Source organism: Lepidochelys kempii, chromosome 9 (genome assembly GCF_965140265.1).
Source record: "Lepidochelys kempii isolate rLepKem1 chromosome 9, rLepKem1.hap2, whole genome shotgun sequence".
In the NCBI taxonomy this organism is placed as follows: Eukaryota; Metazoa; Chordata; order Testudines; family Cheloniidae; genus Lepidochelys; species Lepidochelys kempii.
Window position 1 is genome coordinate 1488767 of NC_133264.1, and position 27820 is coordinate 1516586.

General features: G+C 60.7%; 1 protein-coding gene across 3 annotated transcripts; it reads left to right on the top strand.

Annotated features, from left to right (window-relative positions):
- The first annotated feature begins 293 nt into the window (after window positions 1-293).
- On the top strand, window positions 294-27622 carry TMEM44 (transmembrane protein 44). 3 transcript variants are annotated; one of them, XM_073358990.1, is made up of 10 exons: window positions 294-412; window positions 3642-3768; window positions 10455-10548; window positions 11298-11467; window positions 11689-11775; window positions 12921-13091; window positions 13402-13545; window positions 14154-14258; window positions 14627-14785; window positions 23549-27622. In XM_073358990.1, exons 1-10 carry the CDS (start codon window positions 294-296, stop codon window positions 23726-23728), a joined length of 1356 nt encoding a protein of 451 aa, XP_073215091.1. In that variant the 3' UTR covers window positions 23729-27622. The 3 variants fall into 3 exon arrangements, with proteins under 3 accessions (XP_073215091.1, XP_073215093.1, XP_073215094.1); XM_073358992.1 differs by lacking the exon at window positions 294-412 and having other exon boundaries at window positions 3503-3768; window positions 14546-14785; XM_073358993.1 differs by lacking the exons at window positions 294-412; window positions 14154-14258 and having other exon boundaries at window positions 3503-3768.
- Window positions 27623-27820: the final 198 nt, after the last annotated feature.

Here is a 27820-nt window from a genome sequence, read left to right on the forward strand (position 1 = left end):
CCACAAGCCGAGCCCAGGACACGGGCCCTGGCACGGCCGGGTCCGCGCGGAGCCCCACGCCGGGGAGCCCCAGCGGTTAGCGGGCCTGGCCCAGCCCCGGGGGCGCGTGTCTGTCCCGGGCCGGGCCGCGCTGCCAGGGACGCGGCGCCTCTCGCGGCTCCCCGCTAGGGGCGTGTGGCCCGGCAGGGAGCGGAGCGGAGCCGGCTGCGCCCTGCCCGCCCGGGACCGGCCCCTCTGCCCCGGCCAAGCCCCGGGCGGCTGCTCGGCGGGCTCCGGCCGGCGACGGGGCTGCGATGGGAGCCGCCGCCGGGAGCTGGGGGCACCTCGCCGCCTGCCTGGCCCGGGACAGAGCCTGCGGCGCCGCCGCGCTGGGGAGCCTGGCCGCGCTGCTCTGGATGGCCGCCCACGGGCTGTAAGTCCGCCCGGCCCCGCGCCCCGGTCCCTGCGGCCGGAGCCCCGGCGGGGGGTGTCCCGCCCAGGCTGGGGGGGGGAAGTAACTGAGCCCCCCCGGTCGTTCTAGCTGGGTCGGAACCGGGGAGGCGGGCAGGGCTGGGCCCACGTGTACTGAGGCCGCCCGGCCGCTCCCCCCAGCCTGCCGGAGCCGGGTCACAAGGCGGGGGGAGCCGGAGAAGGGGGCGTGGGAACCCGGCTGGGCCGGATCCTGCTCGGCGCCTGGGTTTGCCGCGGCTGCAGAGACACCCCGTTATCCCCTGGGTGCCCCAACGCGGGGCTGCAGATGCTGGAAGAAGAACTCCCCCTCCGGCCCTGGCTGCTCTGGGTGGCGTTGGGGGGCCCTGGGGGTGGTTCGGTGGCCGAACACCTGCCCCCCCGGTGATGACTCACCGGGAGACAGGCGCTTCCTGCAGCCCGGACTCAGGCTCCCAACTCGGGGAGAGGAGCAGGACTGGGCTCTCCTTGGCATCACCCCGGGCTAGCGCGGGCAGCTCCCCGCTGGCACTGCCGTTGTGGGTCTTCGCATCCTTGGGCTCCCCGCTCGCCCTAGGCACCGCAGGGAGTCGAGGTCCCGAACTCAGGCTTTGTGGCTCAAGGGTTTTCCTGTCATTTTCTAGAGCCTACAAGTTAGGTGCTGTGACCGTCTGCATTGCAACGCCTGACTCCCTGGGAGGATTCGGGCCCCGGTGACTGGATAGCGCCACCGCTGCCAACCACACAGGCCGCATGACAACCACCTCCTTGGGCTGGGCATTTCACGGCAGAAAAGCAAGCTCCGTGTTGGGCTAGGGGGCCTGAGGAGCCTGCTGAGAAGGAGCAGAGCCATAGGAAAGAAGTGTATAAATAACCAGTGGTTGACTTGACCTGCTAACTTTGTGGGAGGGGCTCTCTAGTGTAAAAATACAATTCGGAAGGCCAAAAAAGAATGTGGGGAACAGCTAGCCAAAGACTCAAAAAGTAATAGCAAAATTTTTTTAAGTACATCAGAAGCAGGAAGCCTGCTAAGCAACCAGTGGGGCCACTGGAAGATCGAGATGCTAAAGGAGCACTCAAGGACAATAAGGCCATTGCAGAGAAACTAAATTAATTCTTTGCATTGGTCTTCACGGCTGAGGACGTGAGGGAGATTCCCACACCTGAGCCATTCTTTTTAAGTGAAAAATCTGAGGAACTGTCCCAGATGGAGGTGTCATTAGAGGAGGTTTTGGAACAAATTGATTAACAGTAATAAGTCACCAGGACTGGATGGCATCACGCAAGAGTTCTGAAGGAACTCAGATATAAGGTGGACTATAAGGTGGGTAGAAAGTTGGCTAGATTGTCGGGCTCAACGGGTAGCGATCAATGGCTCCATGTCTAGTTGGCAGCCGGTATCAAGCGGAGTGCCCCAAGGGTAGGTCCTCAGGCTGGTTTTGTTCAATATCTTCATTAATGATCTGGAGGATGGTGTGGATTGCACTCTCAGCAAGTTTGCAGATGATACTAAACTGGGAGGAGAGGTAGATACGCTGGAGGGTAGGGATAGGATACAGAGGGACCTAGACAAATTGGAGGATTGGGCCAAAAGATTCTATGATTCAGATGTGACATTGAACTTCTCTACCTATGGTCATGGCTGGCCTGGTAGACTTAGTCTTCTTGTCTTCCTGCAGGGTATCATCGAATCTGCAGGCCTTGTACTCTGTTTTATTCCTGCTGATTTTCATGCCATTTCTTTCTCGCATGCACCTCTGTCTTGTTAAATCTTCTTCCACTTGCTCTTTGCTCTCCCCTGCGATCACTACGTCATCTACAAAAACCATGCACCAAGGGGCACTCTGGATGTTTTGTGTAAGTGCATCAAGCACCAACGGGAACCAAAAGGGGCTTAGTGCTGAGCCCTGATGTGCTCTGATTCTTACTAAACACTGTTCGGTTTCTCCACATGGATTTCGGACTGTGGTAACCGTATGTACCAACAGTTCGTGTCCCAGGCAAGTCTGATATAGTCTTCAGGCCTCGGTTTCGTTGTCATGCACCACCAAATGACTTCTCTTGGAATGTGTTCGTAAGCCTTCCCAACATGGATGAGTACTGTCTCCAGGGTTTTCTACTTTTCTCTGTATTTTTTCCACAAGCAATGTTAATGCAAAGAGAACATCCATTTGTTCTGTTCCAGTAGAACAGTTCCTAATTTGTTGGGTACATTTGTGAAATGGCTAGAATGAGTGGGACAAGGGGGGTGAGATAATCTTTTTTTATTGGACCAACTTCCGTTTGAAAGAGATGAGCTTTCGAGCCAAACAGAGCTCTTGCTGAGTGGTGCATTTGGGGGATGTAATTTTAGGCTACACAATGATGATTTAAAGGGAAACTGCTGAGCCGTGTCTTGTGCAGCTTTTATGTTCTTATTTATTTGCTTTTTACTCTGTTGTTCATAACCTTAGACCCAGCTCCTTCCGCCCTTTATGTGAGCCAATGTATGAAAATTAATGGGAAAATTAACCATTGGCAGGCGTGTGCTTTACCAGGTTTCCCCTCCTCTGTCTACGTTTATATAGCTTTATTTATTTGGATAAGGGATGTAATTAGCCTGGCTGCGTTGCTTAAAACCACCTTGTCCAACATGCTGCGTTCTCATGCCAAAGCATCCGTATTACTGCACGAGCATCATCCACTGATCTCAGTCCAGCTCAGCACCATCTGGAGTTCACCCCTCCCCGAGGTGTGTTGAGTTTGTCCTGCAGCGGCTCATCACTGCTGAGTCTTGGCCCCCATGTGGGGAGCTGTGGCCCAGGGAGGGGAAGTGAGCTGCCCTGGCCACCCCTGACGCAGACCTAGTGCTAGGGCTGCTGGAGAGTGCGATGCTGGCTAGTGCTCAGCGGGCTGTGTGGTTACAGGAGCAGCCCTGGGGCAAGCCAGAGAGCACCCTGGCCTTGGGGCCTGGCGTGAAACAGGAGCCTGCCGTTGCTAGTTAGTAGCATGTCCCACGATCCCACTGAAGGGGCATGCTCTGATTGACTCTCCCACGTACTGGGCTGCAGGACCTGGCCTCATGGGCACTGGGGTGTCCTGGGGGACCCTGGGCACTGTTAAATAGCTCAGCCTGTTCCTCATCCTAGCCGATAAAGCTGGACTGAGAACCCCAGCCCCTGGGTGAAAGGGCAGTGTGCCCCTGCTCTGATGCCTCTCCCTCTGTGTCCCCCCAGGCTCTTCCGTGCCCGCTGCAGGAGGCAGGGCTGGCAGGAGGCGTCGGTGCTCTGCATCGTTTACAGCTTTGTGGGTAGCATGTGCAACACGATCGGGGCGCTCCTCGCCAAGCAGCTTACCATCCAGGTACGCGGGAGACGTCCGGCCTGCCCCCGCAGAGGCCTGCAGATCCTGGAGGTCGGGCATGGGACAGGTTGGAGCCCCCAGCCCAACCCCTGCGGCCAGTGCAGGATGTTGGCTAGGGCTTTGGCCATGGGCACAGATGATGGTGCTCCCTGTGTGTCCCTAGGCCCAACACGTGTCAGAGAGTACTGCCCCGAACCCCTCAGCCCTGGCCAGGCACAGCTGGCCCTGCAGTCCCTGGGCGCCTTGCCTCAGGGCTGGAGGGGGCAGGTTCCCCTGGCTGAGTTCTGCCCCTTTGCTCCATGGTGGTCCCCCCACCACGAGACCCCGTCCCAGTCCCCTGAGGTAACGGCAATCCCAGGAGGCCAGCACAGATCCAAATGGCCGCTCTGATCCCGGGGAGCCCCCCCACCATGCGGGCAGTCAACTCTGACATAAGGCCCCTCCCTTCACCCCAGCCATGGCTGCTCAGGGTCCCCCTGCTGAGGAGGGGACTCCGGGAGGGTGAGGATAACGCAGGCTCGGCCCAGCTGCCTTTCCCTTGTAAACTGCGCTGGGGGCCATGTGCGTTTCCCTGCCCTGCCCAGCCAGGCCTGGCCCCACCGAGAGACCGATGAGGGGACGGTGGCAGGGAGTGGGACAGTTCATGGGCAGGGGTCCCTGCCCCACTCAGAGGGGGGCCTCAGTCCCCCACTGATGACATGGCTCTTTAAGCCTCAGTGCCACCCTTTGCTGCACCTTCTTCCCCTTGACCGGGAGCAGTCGTTCTGGGCGGGCGTCTCCCTGGCAGAGTCACCGGGGGCAGGGGTAGGGTGAGGCTCACGCTCCCCACCCTGTTTGTCTTGTTCCTCAGGGCTGACGGAGTAACAGCTGCTTCCCTGAGGTGGAGTCATGAACAGCCGACTCTGCCAGTCTGGGAGGGCCCTGGGCCCAGCCTCGCTCACGGCCGGTGTCTCCCCAGCACAGGGCGGTTGGTCGCTCCCGGCATTCACGGCTGGTGCTCAGGGTATGCCCGCACTGCGGGCAGACACCCGCGGCTGGCCTGGGCCAGCCGACTCCAGCTCTGGCTAAGGGGTTGTAGAATTACGGGGTCGATGTTCGGGCTCTGGGATCGTCCCCCCTTGCAGGGTCTGAGGGCTTGGGCTGGAGCCCGAACATCGACCCTGCAATTAAACAGCCCCTTAGCCCGAGTCTACTAGCCACGGGTGTGTAATTTCTGTGTAGAAGTACCCTCAGAGGCCACGATAGCTGCATTAGAAAGAGATACAAGGAGACACCAAGTCCTTGTCCCTCCCAGACAGACCATCCCAGGGCACCTGGCATGGGGAGCTGCCGTTCGGTTCTGCCCCTCAGGCTCAGCCAGCAGTCCCTCCCCCGAGCTCATGGGGCAGGCGGGACGGAGGGGACCCAGATTGCTGGTGCCTTTAGTTACCCTGGGCTGCACGGGACGTTGCTCTGGTTTAACGGGGGGCGGGGTGGGATTTTTAAGCCCAGTAGTGAAAACTTGCACGATGTCTCTTCTCCCACATGGGGGCGACACAGGCCCCGACTTGTGCGCACAGTTCCCAGGGCTGGGCGTGCAGACGGGCTGGGTGTGTGAACACACGGACCCCCATGGCTGTTTGCAGCTGCGCACCCAGGGGTGCGGCCAGGGAAGGAGGCACGTCAGAGGTGGAGCAGCTGTGCCTTTACCTGCTCGGAAAGGGGGCTGCACGCCGCGTGCTTCCTGAGCTGAGCGTGAATGTGAGAAACGGGCGAGCACGGCAGGCCAGCGCCGTGGCTGTGGGGAGGGAACAGCCTCATGGCGCTGCCCTGCCCGGCACTTGTGTCCCCTCCCCCAGCTCACTCCCAGTCCCAGGGCTGTTGCTCAGAATGGGATGGTCCCTGCAGGTTTTTCACAGCAAGGCTCACTGGGGCAGGCGGGCTCTGTGTTACACACTCATCGCTGTCCGCACCTCAGCACGGGGCAGCCGGGGCAGCCGGGCTCTGTGTTACACGCCCGGCGCTGTCCCCACCTTAGCACGGGGCAGGCGGGCTCTGTGTGACACGCCCGGCGCTGTCCCCACCTCAGCACGGGGCAGCCGGGGCAGGCGGGCTCTGTGTTACACACTCATCGCTGTCCCCACCTCAGCACGGGGCAGCCGGGGCAGGCGGGCTCTGTGTTACACACTCATCGCTGTCCGCACCTCAGCACGGGGCAGCTGGGGCAGCCGGGCTCTGTGTGACATGCCCGGCGCTGTCCCCACCTTAGCACGGGGCAGGCGGGCTCTGTGTGACACGCCCGGCGCTGTCCCCACCTCAGCACGGGGCAGCTGGGGCAGGCGGGCTCTGTGTTACACACTCATCGCTGTCCCCACCTCAGCACGGGGCAGCCGGGGCAGGCGGGCTCTGTGTTACACGCCCGGCGCTGTCCCCACCTTAGCACGGGGCAGCTGGGGCAGGCGGGCTCTGTGTGACACGCCCGGCGCTGTCCCCACCTTAGCACGGGGCAGCTGGGGCAGGCGGGCTCTGTGTGACATGCCCGGCGCTGTCCGCACCTTAGCACAGGGCAGCCGGGGCAGGCGGGCTCTGTGTTACACACTCATCGCTGTCCGCACCTCAGCACGGGGCAGCCGGGGCAGCCGGGCTCTGTGTTACACGCCCGGCGCTGTCCCCACCTCAGCACGGGGCAGCCGGGGCAGGCGGGCTCTGTGTTACACACTCATCGCTGTCCGCACCTCAGCACGGGGCAGCTGGGGCAGCCGGGCTCTGTGTGACACGCCCGGCACTGTCTGCACCTTAGCACGGGGCAGCTGGGGCAGGCGGGCTCTGTGTTACACGCCCGGCGCTGTCCCCACCTTAGCACGGGGCAGCTGGGACAGGCGGGCTCTGTGTGACACGCCCGGCGCTGTCCGCACCTTAGCACGGGGGCAGCTGGGGCAGGTGGGCTCTGTGTTACACGCCCGGCGCTGTCCCCACCTTAGCACGGGGCAGCCGGGGCAGGCGGGCTCTGTGTGACACGCCCGGCGCTGTCCCCACCTTAGCACGGGGCAGCCGGGGCAGGCGGGCTCTGTGTTACACGCCCGGCGCTGTCCCCACCTCAGCACGGGGCAGCCGGGGCAGGCGGGCTCTGTGTTACACGCCCGGCGCTGTCCCCACCTTAGCACGGGGCAGCCGGGGCAGGCGGGCTCTGTGTTACACGCCCGGCGCTGTCCCCACCTCAGCACGGGGCAGCCGGGCTCTGTGTTACACACTCAATCGCTGTCCCCACCTCAGCACGGGGCAGCTGGGGCAGGCGGGCTCTGTGTGACACGCCCGGCACTGTCCGCACCTTAGCACGGGGCAGCTGGGGCAGGCGGGCTCTGTGTTACACGCCCGGCGCTGTCCGCACCTTAGCACGGGGCAGGCGGGCTCTGTGTGACACACCCGGCACTGTCCCCACCTTAGCACGGGGGCAGCTGGGGCAGGTGGGCTCTGTGTGACACGCCCGGCGCTGTCCGCACCTTAGCACGGGGGCAGCTGGGGCAGGTGGGCTCTGTGTTACACGCCCGGCACTGTCCGCACCTTAGCACGGGGCAGCCGGGGCAGGCGGGCTCTGTGTTACACGCCCGGCGCTGTCCCCACCTCAGCACGGGGCAGCCGGGGCAGGCGGGCTCTGTGTTACACACTCATCGCTGTCCGCACCTCAGCACGGGGCAGCTGGGGCAGCCGGGCTCTGTGTGACACGCCCGGCACTGTCTGCACCTTAGCACGGGGCAGCTGGGGCAGGCGGGCTCTGTGTTACACGCCCGGCGCTGTCCCCACCTTAGCACGGGGCAGCTGGGACAGGCGGGCTCTGTGTGACACGCCCGGCGCTGTCCGCACCTTAGCACGGGGGCAGCTGGGGCAGGTGGGCTCTGTGTTACACGCCCGGCGCTGTCCCCACCTTAGCACGGGGCAGCCGGGGCAGGCGGGCTCTGTGTGACACGCCCGGCGCTGTCCCCACCTTAGCACGGGGCAGCCGGGGCAGGCGGGCTCTGTGTTACACGCCCGGCGCTGTCCCCACCTCAGCACGGGGCAGCCGGGGCAGGCGGGCTCTGTGTTACACGCCCGGCGCTGTCCCCACCTTAGCACGGGGCAGCCGGGGCAGGCGGGCTCTGTGTTACACGCCCGGCGCTGTCCCCACCTCAGCACGGGGCAGCCGGGCTCTGTGTTACACACTCAATCGCTGTCCCCACCTCAGCACGGGGCAGCTGGGGCAGGCGGGCTCTGTGTGACACGCCCGGCACTGTCCGCACCTTAGCACGGGGCAGCTGGGGCAGGCGGGCTCTGTGTTACACGCCCGGCGCTGTCCGCACCTTAGCACGGGGCAGGCGGGCTCTGTGTGACACACCCGGCACTGTCCCCACCTTAGCACGGGGGCAGCTGGGGCAGGTGGGCTCTGTGTGACACGCCCGGCGCTGTCCGCACCTTAGCACGGGGGCAGCTGGGGCAGGTGGGCTCTGTGTTACACGCCCGGCACTGTCCGCACCTTAGCACGGGGCAGCCGGGGCAGGCGGGCTCTGTGTTACACGCCCGGCGCTGTCCCCACCTCAGCACGGGGCAGCCGGGGCAGGCGGGCTCTGTGTTACACACTCATCGCTGTCCCCACCTTAGCACGGGGCAGCCGGGGCAGGCGGGCTCTGTGTTACACACTCATCGCTGTCCCCACCTTAGCACGGGGCAGCCGGGGCAGGCGGGCTCTGTGTGACACGCCCGGCACTGTCCGCACCTTAGCACGGGGCAGCCGGGGCAGGCGGGCTCTGTGTTACACGCCCGGCGCTGTCCCCACCTTAGCACAGGGCAGCCGGGGCAGGCGGGCTCTGTGTTACACGCCCGGCGCTGTCCCCACCTTAGCACGGGGCAGCCGGGGCAGGCGGGCTCTGTGTTACACGCCCGGCGCTGTCCCCACCTTAGCACGGGGCAGCCGGGGCAGGCGGGCTCTGTGTTACACACTCATCGCTGTCCCCACCTTAGCACGGGGCAGCTGGGGCAGGCGGGCTCTGTGTGACACGCCCGGCACTGTCCGCACCTTAGCACGGGGCAGCCGGGGCAGGCGGGCTCTGTGTTACACGCCCGGCGCTGTCCGCACCTTAGCACGGGGCAGCCGGGGCAGGCGGGCTCTGTGTGACACGCCCGGCACTGTCCGCACCTTAGCACGGGGCAGCTGGGGCAGGCGGGCTCTGTGTGACACGCCCGGCACTGTCCGCACCTTAGCACGGGGCAGCTGGGGCAGGCGGGCTCTGTGTTACACACTCATCGCTGTCCCCACCTTAGCACGGGGCAGCCGGGGCAGGCGGGCTCTGTGTTACACACTCATCGCTGTCCCCACCTTAGCACGGGGCAGCCGGGGCAGGCGGGCTCTGTGTGACACGCCCGGCACTGTCCGCACCTTAGCACGGGGCAGCCGGGGCAGGCGGGCTCTGTGTTACACGCCCGGCGCTGTCCCCACCTTAGCACAGGGCAGCCGGGGCAGGCGGGCTCTGTGTTACACGCCCGGCGCTGTCCCCACCTTAGCACGGGGCAGCCGGGGCAGGCGGGCTCTGTGTTACACACTCATCGCTGTCCCCACCTTAGCACGGGGCAGCTGGGGCAGGCGGGCTCTGTGTGACACGCCCGGCACTGTCCGCACCTTAGCACGGGGCAGCCGGGGCAGGCGGGCTCTGTGTTACACGCCCGGCGCTGTCCGCACCTTAGCACGGGGCAGCCGGGGCAGGCGGGCTCTGTGTTACACGCCCGGCGCTGTCCGCACCTTAGCACGGGGCAGCCGGGGCAGCACTGCGAGCAGCCACTAGGGCAGAGGGTTCGGAATCTGTTTGAGAAAATTCCTTTTGTGCATAAATTCTTCAGGCTGGTTCCTGGGGCCGGGATGAGTCTGTCTGACTTCGCTGCAGAAGTTCAGCTCGCTGGGGGTTCTTGGGGTGGTGCAGGGCGCTCTTGGGGGCGTTGGACCAGACTCTGGTGTGCTGTGGCCCGGAGGCTGTCTGCAGTGGGGGCTGGGAAGGCGGATACTGTGCACTTCACTGGGTTATCTGGAGTAAAATCTGAACTCTGTCATACTCCAGGGTCTGCTCCCTGTCTGGCCTGGGAGCTTCGGAGCCCCCTGGGGTGACATTTGGCACCATGGGCTGTCGGCCAGTGACAGAGCTCCAAGCACTACAGCTCGGGAGAGATCTGCATGGAGTGTCCAAACGGCCACCCCAGCCGTGAGCAGGGTACCACACCGGGCCTCCCCCCCCCGTCAGCTGCTGGCTCTCCCAGGGACGCCGGGTCTCGGCTAGATGGGCAGAGTTTAGTTCAGCTCCAGAGCCTGCTGCGGGAGCTGTCTGCCCCATTGCTCTGGCCTAGGCTCTCCGCAGCAGGCCCTGTCTCTGCCATGGCCCATGAGGAGGCTACAGACGCTGTTGGTCTGGGGGAGGCCCAGGGAGAGCTGGGGTCACCCGAAGGCTGCCACAGAGATCTGTGCTGAGAGCTGGGGACTGGAAGTCGGAACCCATCCGCTCTTTCCCAGCTCTGACACCTGCTGGCTAGGTGACCTTGGCCAAGGCTGTTCAGCTCTCCATGCCAGGGCCATGCACAGAAGGAGGCTATCACATCACCCTCTCAGGGCTGTTGGGAGACTGGTCTGCATCGTCCATAAAGCGTTTCCCCATCCTGTGATCGTGGCTCTGATCCGACTGGTCTCTCCGCAGGTCTTCACAGGGGCGTACATGGTTGCTGTCGACATCATTCACTTCCTGCTGACTCTCTTTCCTGTCTGCGCATCCGACCCCAGACCCGCACCAGGTACGTGCCCGGCGGGTCTCCCTGTCCTGTATGGTGGGGACAGATCAGAGGGGGGAACCCCAGGTGATAACCTGGCCCCTCCCCGGATTGGATGCATACAGTGCTGGGGGGCCCAGCATGCTACAGGGGCTGAATCCGTTCCAGGCCACACAGAAGGGACAGGCAGGTAGGATGCTGGTAGGGCAGGGCTGGGGAGATGAGTGGTGAGGAGCATGCAGCTGGGAGGGGGATTTGGGGAGAGGCCTGGCTGGGGAGGTGTGGCTTGGAAGGCTGGATGCTGAGGGAGTGGGGGCTGGGCGGGGGCTTGGAGGCTGGGATCAGCGGGAGCTGGGCGATGGGGAGTCGAGGGAGAAGCTGTGTTCAAAGCAGGAGGGGCTGAGTGCTCTCTGGGTGCTGGGGGAGTGCACTGGGCGTGGAGGGGGTGGGGTGGATGCTGGGGGGTGGAGGGAGAGGGCTGGGTGCTGCCTAGGATGGGGGGTTGGCAGGGATAATAGAGGGCTGGGAGACAGGTAGGGTGGGAGGGAGGTAAGGATGGTGCCCCCCTCCCAGCGCAGCCAGTGACCCAGGGGCAGGCGAGCTCTTGGGGGACGAGGATCCCGTTTTGGGGGAGATGTTCTCCAGCAGCAGAAGCTGGAGCTGCCGAGGACCCGCTCCCTACGCTGTGCTCTTGGCTGGCACTTCCAGTGCAGGGCCAGTTCCCCGACGGGCTTTCGCTGTGTCTCCCGGCTGAGACTCTGTGTCCTGCGCAGATCTGCCCGGCAGGAGGAAGAGGAGGAGGAGACAGGTGAGGAGCAGCCTCCTTGCCCTCGCTCTCCCCCTGTGCATGGGCGCCGGCTGGTACGGCCTGGCCATGGCTGCCTCATCCTGCCCCGAGGAGTTCCACGGTGCACAGAGGAGACTGCTTGGGACGGTGCTTCAGGTAACGCAGCTCCCGCTGCCCGTGTCCCTCTGGGCGGGCGGGGATCCCGTGATGGGCCCAACAGTCGCGGGAAGACAGGCGCTGTGCGGGATGTGACAGTGTGTCCGAGCAGATGAGCACGTGGGGGTGACACGCAGTGGCTGGCGGGGCCCCTACCATGCAGTGGGGGGTGCCCCGGTGGCTCCCAGTGGCTCAGGATTTCTTATCCTCCCGTCCCGCAGGAGAACACGGAAGTGCTGGGCTTTGCTCTGGGGATGCTCGCTGCGCTCATCGCCTTCACGGCCAGGATCCCCGCACTCTCTGGAGCGGTAAGTGGGCTGGCGGGAGCTTGGTAACGCCGAGCCGCTGCCGTGCCGGGAGCCCTGCACAGGGCGGGGGCCTGGCCGTGCAGTGCACTTGGCTCTGTGGCCTTGGGACAGTGGGGGTGCACAGCAGGAGGGGCACAGCCTGCGAGCTAGCTCCAAACTGGAGTGTGTCCGCCCCGGCCAGGGCGCAGGGCTGCAGCCATAGCCCCGCTGGGCCTCTTGCCCTGGTGCAACAGGGCCCTGGGTCAGTGTAGATGTGGGTCTTGTGGCCCCCTCCCGGCATGCTGGGGCATGGCACTGTCTCCTGGACAGCCCCTCCCCGAGTGCCCATGTGCCAGGGTGAATCCCACCCTCTGTCTTCCCCCTGCCCGGGCCTCCCTTCCCAGCCGGCCACCGTCTCCTCAGCGCTCATGCCTGCCCTGGTGCTGTTGCCCGACGCTCCGTGAGGCCCAGGGATTCTTCTCCCACGTCCTGTCCCTGTCCCCCCGGCTCCTCCAGTCTGTCTGTCTGTCTGCTCAGACTGCACTGCCCAGCAGCGAGTCTCCTGAGGGCACACTTGACAGCGTAGCCTGCCCCTGACAGAGCCGAGGGCCTGAGCCTGCCCGTGGCAGCAACCCTGCCGTCTCCATGGGTGCGAGCGTTTGCAGGCTCAGGGCTGGGCTGCGGTCCCTGCTGCTGCCTGGTGGGCCTCGCTCTCCCTAACCCAGGGCTTGTTCTGCCCCTGCTGTAACAGCAGCGAGATCCGGGACTGCCCGGGCTGCTGCCTCGGGGAACCAGACCGAGGGGTTTACCCGTGCCCTTTGCCTTGGGCTCAGATCCCAGGTCGACAGGGCCCATGGGGGCGCGAAGCATGGCCGCGCTCACGTTGCCCTCGCAGGGCGGTGGCGCAGAAGGAGGCAGGGCCCAGTCCCCGGTGCCCGCGTGTGTGCCCAGCGAAGGGTATTCGGCTGTTCCCGTGTCGCCGCAGAGGCAGAGACCGGCGGTGCGGGGCCTGGACCGGGCGGCAGGGAAGGCTCCCGGCCTGCGGACAGCTACGTGGACTGCGCTATGTCTGCGGCAGGGCTCTGCTGCCATGGGCGCCCCACGGGGCGGGGGGATGGCTCCTGCTGAGTCAGGGAGCCATTCTGACCTTCCCCTGCTGTCTGCAGTGCAGAGGGAGGCTGTCTCCAGCGACCCAGCTCTGGGCCAGCGTCCCCTCGGCCCTGGCCAGCGTCCTGTATGCCGCGGCCATTGTGACTTACGACCAGCGGCCCGCGTACTTTGTGCGAGCCGTGCCCTGGCTGCTGCTCGCCCTGGGCTCTGCTGCGCTCGACGTGGCTGTATCCTTTCCCCGCCGGCTCCACGGGCTGGCACGGTGGGTTTGGCACCGAGGCCGCGGGCTGGGTGGGCCGTGGGGACTGAGCAGCCCTCAGCTCCAGGGCACGACGCAGGCTGCAGAGGTTAGGCCCCGGGGTCTGATGGGCCCCGGGGGCTGCGGATCCTGCCCAAACCACGCCACGCTGGCCAGCTAGGTAGTGTGGGCTGGGCATTGTCCCTGAGCCAGTGCTGGGTAGCTGCCCTCCAGGCAGCCATGTTGCAGGGCTCGTGTTACCCTGAGACACCGTCACTTCCTGAACCCGGGGAGCTCAGATCGCCTGTCTGTCCTGCTTGATGAAAAGCCAGATGAGCTGGCTGGGCCTTGGGGCTGAGGCAACCGAGACCCCGGACACGTGGGCGCTGCTGGCCCAGGCGGAGGAGGAGGAGGAAGAGCCGAAGGGAGCCGAAGAGGAAAAGGTTTCTCCTCCTGTCTCTGGATTCTCCCCTGCCCTGCACCGTGTGCTGCCACTCGCCCTGCCAGGGGAGACGGCCGGGGGCCCACCCTGCTGTGACGCGCCCCGCGGTGCCTTGCCGAGGCGGTAGGGCGGGTGTGAGGCCCTTACAGGGGCGGCTGGGCCCGCTGCAGAGCTCGCTCCTGTGCTGGCCGCAGGCGGTTGAGAGCCTGCCGAGGTTTTTGTGCCTCTTGGGTTTGACATGGGCCCTTTTACCCCAGCATCCCGCTACGTCACTGCACGGGATGCAGCCTGATCCGGGGGCCCGGCTCTCCTCTGTGTACAGAGCTGCTCCTGGCTCCTTCCTCCCACCCCCTTTGGGGGGCTGCACAGCCCACCCTGACCGCCCCTTGGGGTATCCCCCGCGCCTGCTCCCCACCTGCCCCACCGCCCTTCCTCTCCCTCTGCCCAAGAGCACCCCCCGGCTGCTCTGCTTCTTCGTGGAGCCCGCTGCGTCGCGCCGCAGTGGGAGGGAGGGACGGGTCGTTGCTATGGCCTCCATTGACAAGCTCAGCCCTGCAGTTCCCAGTGCGTGCTGGGATTTGCACACTCACTGCCCCCCCTCTCTCTAAGGCCCCCAACTGGCTGCAGCTGAGCACGTTCCCGGCCCCCCCGGCGCTCCGTGAGGGGGCTGCCGTCGGTCGCCGCCTGGATCTCACCATCGAGCAGGTGCAGCCGGTGAGGCGGGAGAACAGCTGGGGCGCTGGGCGGCCGGCAGCAGCATGGAGCTGAGCTGCGGGGGGAAGGCGAGAGGCTGGCCGGGGTCGCAGCGGGCTGCAGGGGGGCAGCCAGCCAGCGAGAGAAGCTGAGCCGAGCCGTGCTCTGTGTGTGCACACACGCCCGCCCTGCTGCCGCCTGTTCTGGGGGTGACCGGGGGCTCCTCGGTCTGCAGCTTTTGGGAGCCCTGCCCCATAAGCACGGGGGTCTGCGACCCAACCCTTCACCCCCGTGCTCTCCCCACACAGGCCTCTCCTCTGCGGGTTTCTGATCCTCCTGCTGTGCCCTGTGATTGTATCTTGGTAAATCCTGCTCCCTGCTACATCCAGGCTGGCCGCGGTGCAGTGAGGCTGCCGGGAGATGGACAGACGAGTGCTGCAGACCCCGCCCTGCCGAAGCCCCCTGCCTACCCTCCAGTCCAGGTCATCCACGCCAAGCTCTCCCCCTCCAGCTCCTCAGTCGTCTCCTCCATTAGCTCCGAGCTCGAGGTAGGTGGTTGATGCTGGTCATCTGCACTGGATCCTGCGCGAACCCCAGCCTCTTGCCTTGAACTCGGCCCGCCCTGCCTTAAGTAGTGCACGGAGCACAGAGCCCGCTAGCCCCAGGCCAGGGACTGTCCCACCCAGGTGTGCGTGTGGCAGTGAGAGAACCCCCCGTGCAGGCCGAGTCCCCAGAGCATCCTGGCTAATTGCCACATGATAGGGTCCGGTCACAAGAAGCCAGCTCCCCTGATAACCAGATATCCCCCCCCCCACACACACAAACAAACACACACGTGCGCACACACACAGGGGCTGCGGTAGGGCCCCTCTCCATCTCTGCCTCGCTGACTGCCGTGGGGCGGGCCGGAGGGCCAGGGCAGTTCCCACTCGGGCAAAGCACCGCTTGCCGTTAGCAGGAGCTGGCAGGGCTGATTGTAAACTAAAGACTGAAACGGAGCTCAGCACGTAGCCCATGCTTACTGCATCGTAGCCAGGGCTGGGCACGTCGCCCCATATTAAACCTGACCTCATCTCCCAGGAGAAGACCCTGGTTTTGGTTGCTTCAACCTTTTCCAAACTGCCACTGTTTGAGCCGAAAGTCCCAGGCTCGGGGCTGCCTCCGGCTGAATTGTATTTTGAAGATTTCACCCAAGATGGTTTGGCTGGGTCCAAGAATGAGGCTGGGAAAATACGTCGTTTGGGCCAGGTTAAAAACTCGGGAGACCTTTTCTTTCAAAAGTTCTCGCTGACGCTACCCACCCCTAGTCTCCATCACCCCCCGGCTCGCAGCAGGGATTTACCATTTGGCAGACATGAGCTGGGGGCAGGGATGTGCTTTTTGCCATCTCTGTGAAAATCCGTCCAAGTCTGGCCAGTTTATAAGCTGTGGAGACTGGCTGGGCAAAGGGACTGGAACAAGGGGCCGGGGCGGGAGGACACTGGGATTGGATGAGGAGCCCAAGGAGGGGGTTTGAAACTGGGAACCACTCGGGGATGGAGGCGCAGCGGGAGAGAGACGTTTGATGAGGACCAGGATGGGAGGGATCTGGGTTGAGAGGGCTGAGACTGACTAGGTGAGGAGGGAAGAACTGGGATGAGGAGCCGGGGTGGGGAAGAGACAGGACAGGGACAGGTTGGCGGGATGGGGCAGAAAAGGTCACACTTGGGGGGAAATGGGCAGAAGAGTCTGTGCCCACTAGAGCACACTCCCCTCCGGAGCCTGGAATGGGAACCCAAGATGTCTGAGTGTCCTCATTCCTCTGCTGTTAGCAAATAGCTGTGAGACCCACTGGCAAAGTGGCCCATCCCCCTCTAGAGCTGGCTCACATTGCGGATGACAGCCTACTACTGCTGCCAGTCACACTGTTAGCTCAAGTGGCAGAGGTGCGTGCAGTGGATCTAAAGGTTCCAACCCTGCGGCTGACCTTTGTGGGTGTCAGCGTAATGCCACATGACAGAATTTCTGTTTATTCCGTTTGCGGTTTAACAAAGCCTAGGAGACGTACACACGCACAACTGCGTTAAGGGCACATTATTATGGTTACAAAGTCAAGCCCACAAAAGTAGGGAAATGCTGGAATTACATTTGCCCGGGCAACCTTAATTCGCCCCGTTGTGCTGGTGCATCAGGATACAGTCTTTAATTACGTGATCACGTACAATTTTGTTCATAGGCCCCCTTCTCTGGGGCTGAACAGCGTTGGGTAGTGAGGAGGCTGTGTCTACAGGACCCCCAGCATTACTTGTTGCAGAAGTTGGAAGGTGTGTACCGATAGTGGGGCTGGGAGACTTCAGGCCTAAGCCAGCCAGTTTGGAAAGACTGAGAAAGTGATTGGGGCAGGGGATTGCAGGAAGAGAAGGGATGGGCTCATGGTCAAGGCAATTGAATGCTGTGCTGGGGAAATGGATTCTCTCCCTGCCTCTGCTACAGAGTTCCTGTGTGGTGCTGGGCAACTCACTTAAACCAAACTTTTCCCAGGTGGTCCTAATTGTGTGGTTGTCATTTTCTGGGTGCCTGACGTGAGTTCCTGGGGTTTGATTTGCAGCAGTTCTGAGCACTCACAGCTGCAACTGACGTCAATAGGAGTGTGCTGTGAACATTTAAAGCGCTGTACAGTGCTGAGTACGCTGAAAAACCAGGTCCTAGGTGTCTCAAACTGGGAACCCCTGTAAAATAGGGATAATACCCATTCATCTCACAGGGGTATTGTGAAGATTGCTTGATGTTTGTGAAGCACTCAGGTGATGAGAACCATAGAAAAGCCCATGAGGACATGAATAATTCTGGTGTCAGAGCAGGTCTTGAATAGCGTGCAGGAAATAAAACCTGGGGCTAGACCCTACAACCCAGCTGGAACCCCCCGGGACCCGAGTATAAGCATCGGCTTAGGTGTAATCTGTATAGTGTGTGTTCGGCCTCGGTTCAGGTCAGGTGGTCTGTTAGCACCGCTGGTGCCGACGACACTGTTCAGGCCCTACTTGGGCCTGCTCCTGCCCCCCGTGTGTACCTCAGCCCCCCCCATTCAGAGTTAGTTTCTGCCGCCTCTGCTAACACCGCCCCCCATCACCCCAACTCCTACTCCCTGGCCCTATTGTGGGCGCTGCGGCAGCCCCTCTGGGTCCCGCTCTCACCTCCATCCCCCGGCACGAGATGCATGGGGGTGGAAACATACGTCCACCCCACAGCATTTCCACGGTGGGATGCTAGCCCCCAGTGTTCCCCCGGTTCTGCCCCGCCCCCTGATGTTCTTGTTCACAGGTTTAAGCCAGCAAGTCCTTCCTTGCGCTTTCTTTTCTTTTCTCAGGTTGGGTGTGAAAACAATGCAACCCTCATGGGTATGGGTCAGGTTGGGACTGGCTGTGTCTAGTCGGGTTCGGGTGGAGCTATCCAGTTAGTCTGGAGCAGAGCTCTGCGTGGGACCTCCCGCACCTCACTGAACAATGAGGAGAAAACAAAACACCAAGCAGCTGCTCTTGAGTGGTCACTGTCCTGCCCGCCCGCTGAATGAGGCAGGGATCCTGTGGCAAAGCAGTACGTGAGCATGTAACTACAGACACTATCATGATGCATACATACCGGGGTGAATTAAGGGGGCCTGGGCAGCCTTAATTCTGGAGCATCCGAACTTTGGAGTGCTTGCCTTTGCAGCCTTAATAATGTTCTTTTCACGCTACTTCAGTGTAGTCAGAGTGAGCGTACATGGCCCCAGCCGTGTGAACCCTTATGCAGAGTTGTTGTTTCTGGTTTAAATGCCTGCAGATGGCACCGGGTCAGAACCTGGACTGGCCAATCCTTGAGCGGCCCCTTCCCTGGGTTGGCTCAGTGTGGTGGTTGGCACCTTCTCTGCTTGCTGGAGGCTGCCTGCGGGGCTGAGCGTTGCAGGGCCCGAGTGCTCTGCTTAGGCATATTCCGTAAGGGGTCAGACTGGCCTCACATTGTCTCAAAGCCAGCAAGGAGCATGAGGACAAACCCTACCCTGGTTGCCCCTCAACACCCTCATTTTCACTCTGAGAAGAGGAGGGAACGCAGAACTGGATCTCCAGTGGGCTCCGAAATGCAGGTTCTGAACTCGGGGCTGCCAGGAGTGTTGTCTCGGGAAAAGGGCTGATGGGTTTTGCAGGGCTTTTGTTTGTTATCTTTGCATGTTCCCTCCTGCTTTGCCACCTTGCAGGCTGATATGGCACATATGCGACTATCGGCAAAGGAAACGGTTTCTTTCGTAGTTCTGGGGAAATGCCAGCTCCCCTCAGGCCTGCTTTGCTCCTCCCCAGTAGGAGATTTCTGCATCGACTCATAGCTGCTGCTGTCAAACTGCGAGATGTTTCATAGAAACTCTGCAAAGCCCGTCACAGTAGCTGGGGCGATTTCTGTCCTGAGCTCCGTGCATGCAGCTCGCCCTGGAGCAGGGCCGTCCCTCGGAAGGTAGAATTCGGCCCACAGTGGTGCGATCCCAAGAGCTGGACAATCCACGTGCTCGAGGGAGGGCAGGGGAGCAAATACTGGACTATTTTATATAGTTCTAAAAATGGGACCATTCTGTTCCAGAACGTACATGGGAACGCTCCGCATCCCTGTGCCATTGTTCCAACCCGCCAGCACCCTGGGCTCCGGGGCTCTCCGCTCCTGTGGGGACAGGGCAGCCTACGCTCCTTGGGAGATGGGCAGATGGATGGCCCACTGCCCTTACTGCCCCTTGGTCTGACAGAACAGAGAGCGCAGAAAACCTCTGCCAGCCCTACCACCCGTGCTCCGTGCTGGCCTGGGTTCCCCGGCCTGGTGTTCTCAGAGATTCCTGTCTGATGCTGGCATTTCTTACCATGTCCCTGGCGTGTCAGCAGGCGTCTCTGTGGGAACAAATGGGTTTATGGCAGGAGATTACAGCAGGTCAAAGCCCCTTCCATCTGAGCTAGCACTTGCCTTGCACCAGGACCAGCACAGTTACCATATGGAGGGGGACAAACAAAAACACATTTTGATTCTGTAAAGTTTGTTTTGTTTCGCTTCTGTTTTTTAAAAACACCTGCAGCTGGTAACTGGTTCCCGTAGGAGCCACGCTGCACATGAGAGAGAAACTCTTCAGATGATTGGGGCAAGGTGGCTGGTCAGTGCCATGGGTTTGCACTCCATGTCCATAGGCCGTACGCTGTTTGACAGTCACTGTATCTTTGAATAATGACAGGTTTCAGAGTAACAGCCGTGTTAGTCTGTCTTCGCAAAAAGAAAAGGAGTACTTGTGGCACCTTAGAGACTAACCAATTTATTTGAGCATAAGCTTTCGTGAGCTGCAGTATGCATCCGATGAAGTGAGCTGTAGCTCACGAAAGCTCATGCTCAAATAAATTGGTTAGTCTCTAAGGTGCCACAAGTCCTCCTTTTCGTTTTGTATCTTTGAAAATATACGAGATGATGGAGCTCTTGGTGGCTGAAATGCTCGTGGCAGCTAGGGGTCAGTATTTCCAAGTTACAGCGCGGAGCAGCCCTGGGATAGTTGACAGACCCACGCAGCCTGTCCTTTGCTATGGCTGTTGTTCTGGGCCCTTACAGACCCCACACTGAAATGGCTCCTGCGTTTGTTTGGACAGACTGACATTCTCAAATGGATTGTGTTTCTGTGACAGTGTCTCACACACCTGGTGAAATCATGTTTTCCTTGCAGTGGTTCTTACCCCCAGCTCCCTTTGCACACTCGCTCGCCCACTCTCTTCAGGTTTATTTTGCAAATAAGAAGTCCCTGTATTTCTCTGCCCGCTGCGGCTTTCCTGCTCTCAAAAGCTGCTTGTGAATCCTCCCATGTGGCTCTCCCCACCTTGACTAGGTACCAGAGCGAGGTGTAAAGAGAAGGGATCTGGGCTGGGCTGTTTGGTGGTGGCTGCTCTAGATCAACTCTTTTCTTGATCTTTGTTTTTCTTCTGCAGCAAAAGTACAGGGAGGCCTTAAACTCAGAACAGGTATGGAGAACTGTCACTTTGCTTCGCGCGGGCGTGTGAGGGGGAGGCCGGGACCAGGGGACACCCATGTCTGCCAAGCTTCTTTCACTTTAAATCCATGGATCATTACCACTGCAGTCTCTCTTGGTTTAGATCAGGGGTGGGCAAACTTTTTGTCCCAAGGGCCACATTGGGATTGCAAAACTGTATGGCGGGCCGGGTAGGAAGGGCTGTGTCTCCCCAAACAGCCTGGCCCCTGCCCCCTATCTGCCCTGTCCCACTCCCCCCCCCCCCACTGCCCCCCTCAGAATCCCCAACCCATCCAACCCCCTCTGCTCCTTGTCCCCTGACCACCCCCCTTCCGGGACCCCCTGCCCCTAACTGCCCCCCCTGGAACCCCACCCCCATCCAACCGCCCCTTATCCCTGTTCCCTGACCGCCCCATCCTGGGACCCCCCACCCCTATCCACACCTCCACCCCCTGACAGGCTCCCCAGGACTCCCACACCTATCCAAACCGCCCCCCGTTCCCCATCCCCTGACTGCACCCCCCCCAGAACCTCTGTCCCGTCCAACTGCCCCGACAGGCCCCCCAGGACTCCCACACTATCCAACTGCCCCCTGTCCTCTGACTGCCTCCTGGGACCCGCTGGCCCTGGCCCCCTTACCATGGCTGCAGGGGAGGGGGAACAGCAGGGGAGGGGCCGGGGGCTAGCTCAAGGGCCGGGCAGGATGTGGCCCGGGGGCCATAGTTGCCCACCTCTGGTTTAGATGCATGAGACATCACAAGACCCAGAAAGAGGCCAGATTGCAGGGCAGGAAATAATCACTCATAAATTAAAAAAACATAATGTGTGTGCTTTGTCCTTCGGGCCATCCCGGGGAGAGGTTCTGTTCTCAGGCCTGCTGGTGTAAATCTGAAGTGACTCCACGGACCCTTAGTGGAGCTACTCTGGATTTACACTGTTGCACAAGAGTAGAGTCTCCCCCATGATCTCCAGCCCAGTGTCGTTTTTAGGTCACAGAACTAGTTGAGGTCAAAGAGGAGAGAAGGCGTCTAATCTCCCCTAAAGGAAGTTACCCCACCTCCAACTGGCTTTCACTGACTGCAGATAAAGGAACAATGATGATAAACTCCAAACAGCCCCGGACTCCAGAAAGCCGTATCCCCTGGGCTGGTACACATCAGCCATGAGGCGTCGCAGCCAGCGCCGGGTTCATCTTGTGGCTTCGAAGTTTTATAGCAACAGAGATGTCTCCTGTGGGGCAGAGGGCAGAAATTCTGCCGACCCGTTCCTGGGAAGGAGATGGCTCAGGGGCTGGGGAGCAGAGGGGCGTCCAGCTCTGTAGTGCTAGGAGCAGCTTGTGTGAATCGTGTGATCTCAGTCCCGTCCATCCACTCTCACAGCTGGCGGAGAGGTCAAGCAGGGCCCCCCGAGAGATGCCCCTCCAGGACAGATCTGGGGGCGCAGGCTGTGTGGCACGAGCTTGCGCCCCCGGCTGGTATGCAGCATGGGCAGGCAGGTGCCCCCTCACGAGCGCTAAATTAACAGGGGCAGAAAGGGAGTTCACGCTGACCTGTGGGATCCCAGGTACAGTATGTGCCACATGGACCCATAGAAGTTGTGGGTGGAGCTTGGGGACTGAATATCGCCACTTTTCTCCCTGTTCTGCCCTCTGAGGGTGATCCTGGCTGCATTGTGGGAAGTCACGTGGGTCCGCAGTGCGGTGACTGACCTGGGTGTGTGGGATGTGAGTGTGTTTTATCATGGCTACCCAGTGTCGTCCCCCCCCCCCCCGGTGCGGACCTGCCCGGTGTGACACGGGAGGTGAATGGAGTTGCTCTGCCTGAGGGCTGGAGGAGTTTGTATGTGTCACTAAAGCCCCAGGAGGGCTCGGTACATCTGGGCCATTGTTCCATGAGCCCAGGACGGGGGCTTCAAGTCAGGGCGGGCATGAACTGGCATCTAGTGCTGTCACACAGCATGGCCTCAAGCCCTTTCTGAAGCAATGGTTTTAAATGATGGACTTCAGTCCATCAGCTGTGTGATCCTGTAGAGCCACTGGCTAGTTATATGAGGGGCTGAAGAGGTGAATACTGCCTGGAATCCCATGGGCCTCGTTCTGCACGGATGTGGGTACAATGCAGAAAACGTTCCTGACTCCAGAACGGCTGAAAGCCCTTCTGTTGATGGCTGCAGATATTTCTGAGGTCGGTAAGACTGAGCTGGAACTGTGTTTACCAGTCAGGTGGCCTGAGTGGCACATGAGTGTATCCTGATTACCTCCAGTGAGTGCCAGGAGAACTCCCAGGTGATGAACAGCTGGTTCTGGAGCACTCGCTATCGTTTTCTCGTGAGAACTCCCAGGTGATGAACAGCTGGTTCTGGAGCACTCGCTATCGTTTTCTCGTGACAATCCTTTGGGTTCAAAGGGACAGACTGTTACTCCTCGGGGCTGAGTGCTGCACTGGAGAGAGCGCCAGCCGGGTATTTTCGGCAAAGATGTAGGCGGTACAGTGAGCCTCATACTGACCTCTTCTCAACAGCAAGATCCATTGTCCCTTGAAGTAGAAGTTGGCTGAGGCTTCTCAGTTAGCAGCCCTCGATAGTCACCTTAATGGAGATCAGTCTCTGCTCATTAGCTGAACAGTAATGGCCGGAGCTGGTTAGAAAACCACCGAGAGCTGCTAGAGAGTTTTCACTCTGCCAGGATCCGACAGGGGCGGCTTTTCCTTTCCTTCCACATTTTTTCATGAACATTTTTATCGAAAATGTTTGATTTCAAAAATGTTTTTTCTCAGTTTGGTTCCCCCTTTTCCCTCTAAGAAAAGGAGGACTTGTGGCACCTTAGAGACTAACCAATTTATTTGAGCATGAGCTTTCGTGAGCTACAGCTCACTTCCTCGGATGCTGTAGCTCACGAAAGCTCATGCTCAAATAAATTGGTTAGTCTCTAAAGTGCCACAAGTCCTCCTTTTCTTTTTGCGAATACAGACTAACACGGCTGTTACTCTGAAACCTTTTCCCTCTGTTTTTTTTTCCATTTTCCATCTTACTGCTCGCAGTGGGAGGGGGAGAAGGAAAGGAGAAAATGAAAAGCCTATCCCAAAAAGGGTTCCATGGGAAATTTTGTTGAACATTTTTTTAAAATGAGAATTTTGTGACAATTTCTATTTTCAGATAAAGTTTGAATTCAGGTGGTTTCCGCCCTGTAAAACCGGCCTGAGCGGCTCCCGTGTGGCCAATCTGCATCCCGTGGAGAGCAGACCCCACTTCTGTAGGAGCTCCGGCGCTACAGACCTGCCTTGTCCCTGTAACCCGAAATCCTTTCTCTTCACAGTGGGACTTCGAAGACATGAATCTTCAGTGGAACAGAAACAGCACCGAGGCGCCAACCATCCAGCCCAGCCGCAGCTCGCTGCTGAATGCAGGCTTCGGATTTGATGTGAACGCCTTCAAACAAACCGCAGCTGCTCTCAGACTGTGTGATAATGATGGCCCCTGGGCAGAGAAATCATAGCAGGTAACTCAAGCAACCAGCAGAAGAAAGATGCTGTGTAGAAGATCCCTGGAGGTCCAGGTTACAGCAGTACTGTGGGCCAGATCCGGGGGGTGCAGCTGGTTTACTGAGGGCAGGGAGTGGCTGCAAATGTAGCTCAAATCTCACCTGTGTACTTCCCTGATCCTGCTGCAGCTTTGTGCAGGGCGGCTTCTTCTGCACTGGGCTGGAGCAACCTGAAGGCCACTCAAACAGACCCTGTCTGCAAACAGCCCCAAGGAGCTGCAAACATAGCTGGGACTCAGAATGGCCTGGAGTGTCCTGGCCACGGCCCTGTTCCTCTTTTCCCTGCTGCACTTGCAGTGGGGGTGGGGAATGGCAGAAGAGCCCCATAGTCAGCGTTCTTCTGCCAGAGACTCACTGTGACGCTGGGGCAACCCACCCCTGGCCCTTTTAAAACGGGGGGGCTTACACTGACTGCACCTCACTGGGAATGCTGCTGTGTCTGCAGTAATCAGGGCTGAAACTATTGCCCTGTTGCCTTGTGAGTATAACTGACCCTTGTGGGGAGGGGAGGGCATGGGGGCAGTTTCCCCGCCCTGGCACCATTTTAAGCCACGCAGCCCCATAGCAAAGGTCTGGTTGGCCGTAGCCCATCGATCAGGGTTTCCAGCCCTGCTCCCCGAGCTTCAGGGATGCACTTCTCACCGCGTCCCTGCTGGTGCCAGAGGGGGAATGTGCCCTGACAGGTCAGTAACAGGAGCGCGTCCATCTCCCTGGCCGGAGTCGGGACTTCAGAGCTGCCAGTCCCAGGACAAATTCAGAGGAGAAATAACGTGCCGATGTTTGACCACGAGGGTAACTGACCGGCATTGCAGCGCTTCTCCATTACATCCAGAGAGGGTTTCTGGCCGATCTGCTCTGGTTCAGCCCCACCACTTGGACTGAGAGCGGGGAGTAGCTCAGGGGAGTCCTCGGGCCTGTGCTGGGCAGGTCACAACAGGCCCTTCTGGCCTGGGCATCCCTGTGTGGCTCCTCTCAAACAGCAGATTCAGACTCACCATCCAGCGCCCTGGCTGGCGTGAGCAGGGTGAAGCACAGACTGCCGGCGCTGCATCACTTCTGCTAACAGTGCATGTGGCCCCCAGGCCTCCCTTTATCTGCCTGTAACTGGCCGGATTCTGACCGGGCCTTGCCTGCACGAGACAGGGTTAGCTGGTGTGGCTCCCACCAGCTCCTGGCCCGGAAGAAGCTCTGCTGTTTCCGGGTTGCCTGCGCCCACGCGAGGGTGGTTGCTGCCCCGGCTGTGTCAGCTGTGTGTGTGCGGGGGGGTTGTCACAGTCCCACTACCACAGCTGGGCTGGCCTTCGGCCTGGGAAAGAGCTGCAGGGGGACGCAGGTTTGGAATCCCTGTTTCCTTGGCCAGTTGGGGTGCCCTGTCGCCCCGGGGGCCCCCCTCGTGCTCCGTAGCCTTGGTGCTGTGGGCTCTTGGTATCACAGGGCCCCCGCACGCAGATCACTGGTGTCTGAAATACGGCTTGGTCAAGCCCCAAGCCCCCCTTTGTCTGCACCTTTTCGCGCCGCTCCTCCAAGCGCAGAGAGGCTGCTAGGAGTGGGATCGCAGCCGGCCGGCGGGCTGCGCCCCAGGGATAGCTGTGAGGGCTGAACGCTGGGGCGGGGCGCTGTTGTGACCCGAGAGGATGGTGTGAGAAGCCGGCAGAACGCCTGTGTGCGCTGGGTGCGGCAAGGCGGGGGTGCAGCTGGGAGGTTTCAGGTCCCGCACTGCAGCGAACAGCAGGAGGGTGCGTCCCGCCCTGCCATCTCCACTGTGTGAATGTGGAGCCAGCTCTGCGGCCGGCAGGTGCTCAGGAAGAGGCGCTGGGGCAGAGGGGTAATGCCCGGCTTGCTTCGGCTGGGAGGAGCCGGCCCAGGCAGGTGTGGGTGGGAAAGGCTCTCCTTCTCTGTTATGCTATTGGGTCTTAGAGCATCACCTATAGACCGTTCCAGGCGGAGGGGTCACAGGCTCCCTTCGTCACATTGCGGTGGGAGATTGCCATCCCATGACTGTGTGCCCTGGCTGTTCTGCCCCTTCTGCTCCCCAGAGTCCCTCGCGGCTCTGCTCCATTCCCACGGCAAAGCTGGAACCCCTCCGCTCTGCACCGCCACCCACAGGCAGCTGTGCCCAGGGCCCTGAGCCCAGGCTTGGGGCTTGTTGAGCACCAGGCCCGAGGAGCTGCTCCTGCGTACCAAAGGCACAGCAAACGGGAGGGCGGCCTTGCTGTGCATTCCTAGGACACTGAGCTGCCCTCACCCTGGGGCTCCACTCTCCTCACCCCTGACTTCTGGGAATGCAGCACATGCGAGAAGACGACATCTGACTAGAGCGCCTGGCCTTCTGTCGCTCACGATCTGATCTCGCAGCCCCAGCCTGCCTGGCGCTGCTCCTCTCCAGGTAGATGACCCATCTGGCAGCTGCCTCGGGCAGCGAACATACACAGTTGTTCAGGGAGCGAGTGGCTGTGACCTGCGCTGGGTCAGACGCTCCTTTTGCTCAGAACAGCAAAACATTCCCGAGCCAGTGCTGATAAGAAACCTCCACATTAATATTTCTAATGGCTGGAGATTAATTGCCTGGTAGTAAAGCTCAGAAATCCAGACAATGCAAAGACTGGAAACCCAGGGAAAGGAAATTCTTCTGCTGTATTGCCTTTTCCTATTCAGATAATGCACAATAAAATATGAGCGTGCAAGTCAGCGCCTGGGGAGGCTGCCTCAGTCGTGTCCAGAGCAGTACCACTTGCAGATATGCCAGGAGAAATGCCAGGAGAAACCCTGGAGCAAGTGATCTCACGTGTTGTGCAAGGGGGCAGACGGGCTCTGCTGCCTTCGGAGGGGTAGGTAGTGAGCAGTCATATTCATGATGCTTTACACGTCCCTGGTATCTTCTCACCGAGAATCTCAAAGCCCCAGGCACACATGAACTGCTTGCCCGGCTGACACTGCGAGGATGTAGGCAGGTCTTTGGCCCATGGGGAGGTGGGCAAAGAGAGGTGGCTTGGAAGACTCAGGCAGCCCGTCTGGCAGAGCTCAGATCCCGTGTCTCGCAGGTGCGTATCCCGTTACCGCGCGGCCTCCAGCTCATACATGGTGGGGACAGGGAAGGGAGATAGTGAACGGATGTTTGGACAACAGCAAGCGGGTCACAACGCCCTGTGGGGCAAATCCTGCTCCCTGCGCCCACGAGTAATCCTGCTGGTCTCCGGGGGATCCTGGCCTAGCAGCGCTGTGCCCTGGGGCAGAGGCAGTGAAGTGTGTTCATGTGCCCTGCTGGCCTCCAGTGATTGTGAGCGTGATGAGTCTGGCGTTCTCTAAGCCGCAGAGGACACCTCCCCGGCCCCAGCCGCTCTGCCGCATGGAACAATTGGAGCCTGGCATTGCTGGGCCCCGGATGGGAATAGCTGGGCTTAGGCGGGCCTGGGGTGGAGCTGGATTTGCAGGGTGGGGAGGGGGTTTGCACGTCTGCTCACATTTTGCCGTTTCACCGATTCATGGAGTTTAAGGCCAGAACGGACCATTAGATCACCCAGTCTGGCCTCCTGCATCACACACGTCGCCCGTTACCCTGTGTTGGTCCCAGCAACTTGGGTTTGGATCCTGCATCTCGGAGCCAGTGCGTTCAGGTTCCTCAGGATCTGCCTCCATCCTGCAATGCAAGGAGAGCTGGTTCTCCTCTGCCGGCTCCCCTGCAATCTGCTGACTCCAGGGTACAAACCAGGATGGCACTTGGTTGAAAATCTGCAAGCAGAGTATGTGTATGAGAACAAGGCGTCAGAAAGTGTTTGCCCTTCCAAGACATTTACTAGAAAACTGAGTAAAGACTGGCGGTGATATCGGGGGGAGGGGAGACTGAGAGGTTAGGGGCAATAGGGGACCTTGAAGGGTCAGGCTGGGCAGGGAGTGGGGCTGCAAGATTTTCTTTGCTTTCGAGTAATAAAATGTTCAGTGCCTGGTAGCCTCCAGACTTGTCTTTTGTGAGCGCGGGGGCCACGACCCACGGGCTGAAGGGGGTGAGGGGCTTTACAATATTCACCATCCGTTGGGGTGTCCCTGTCT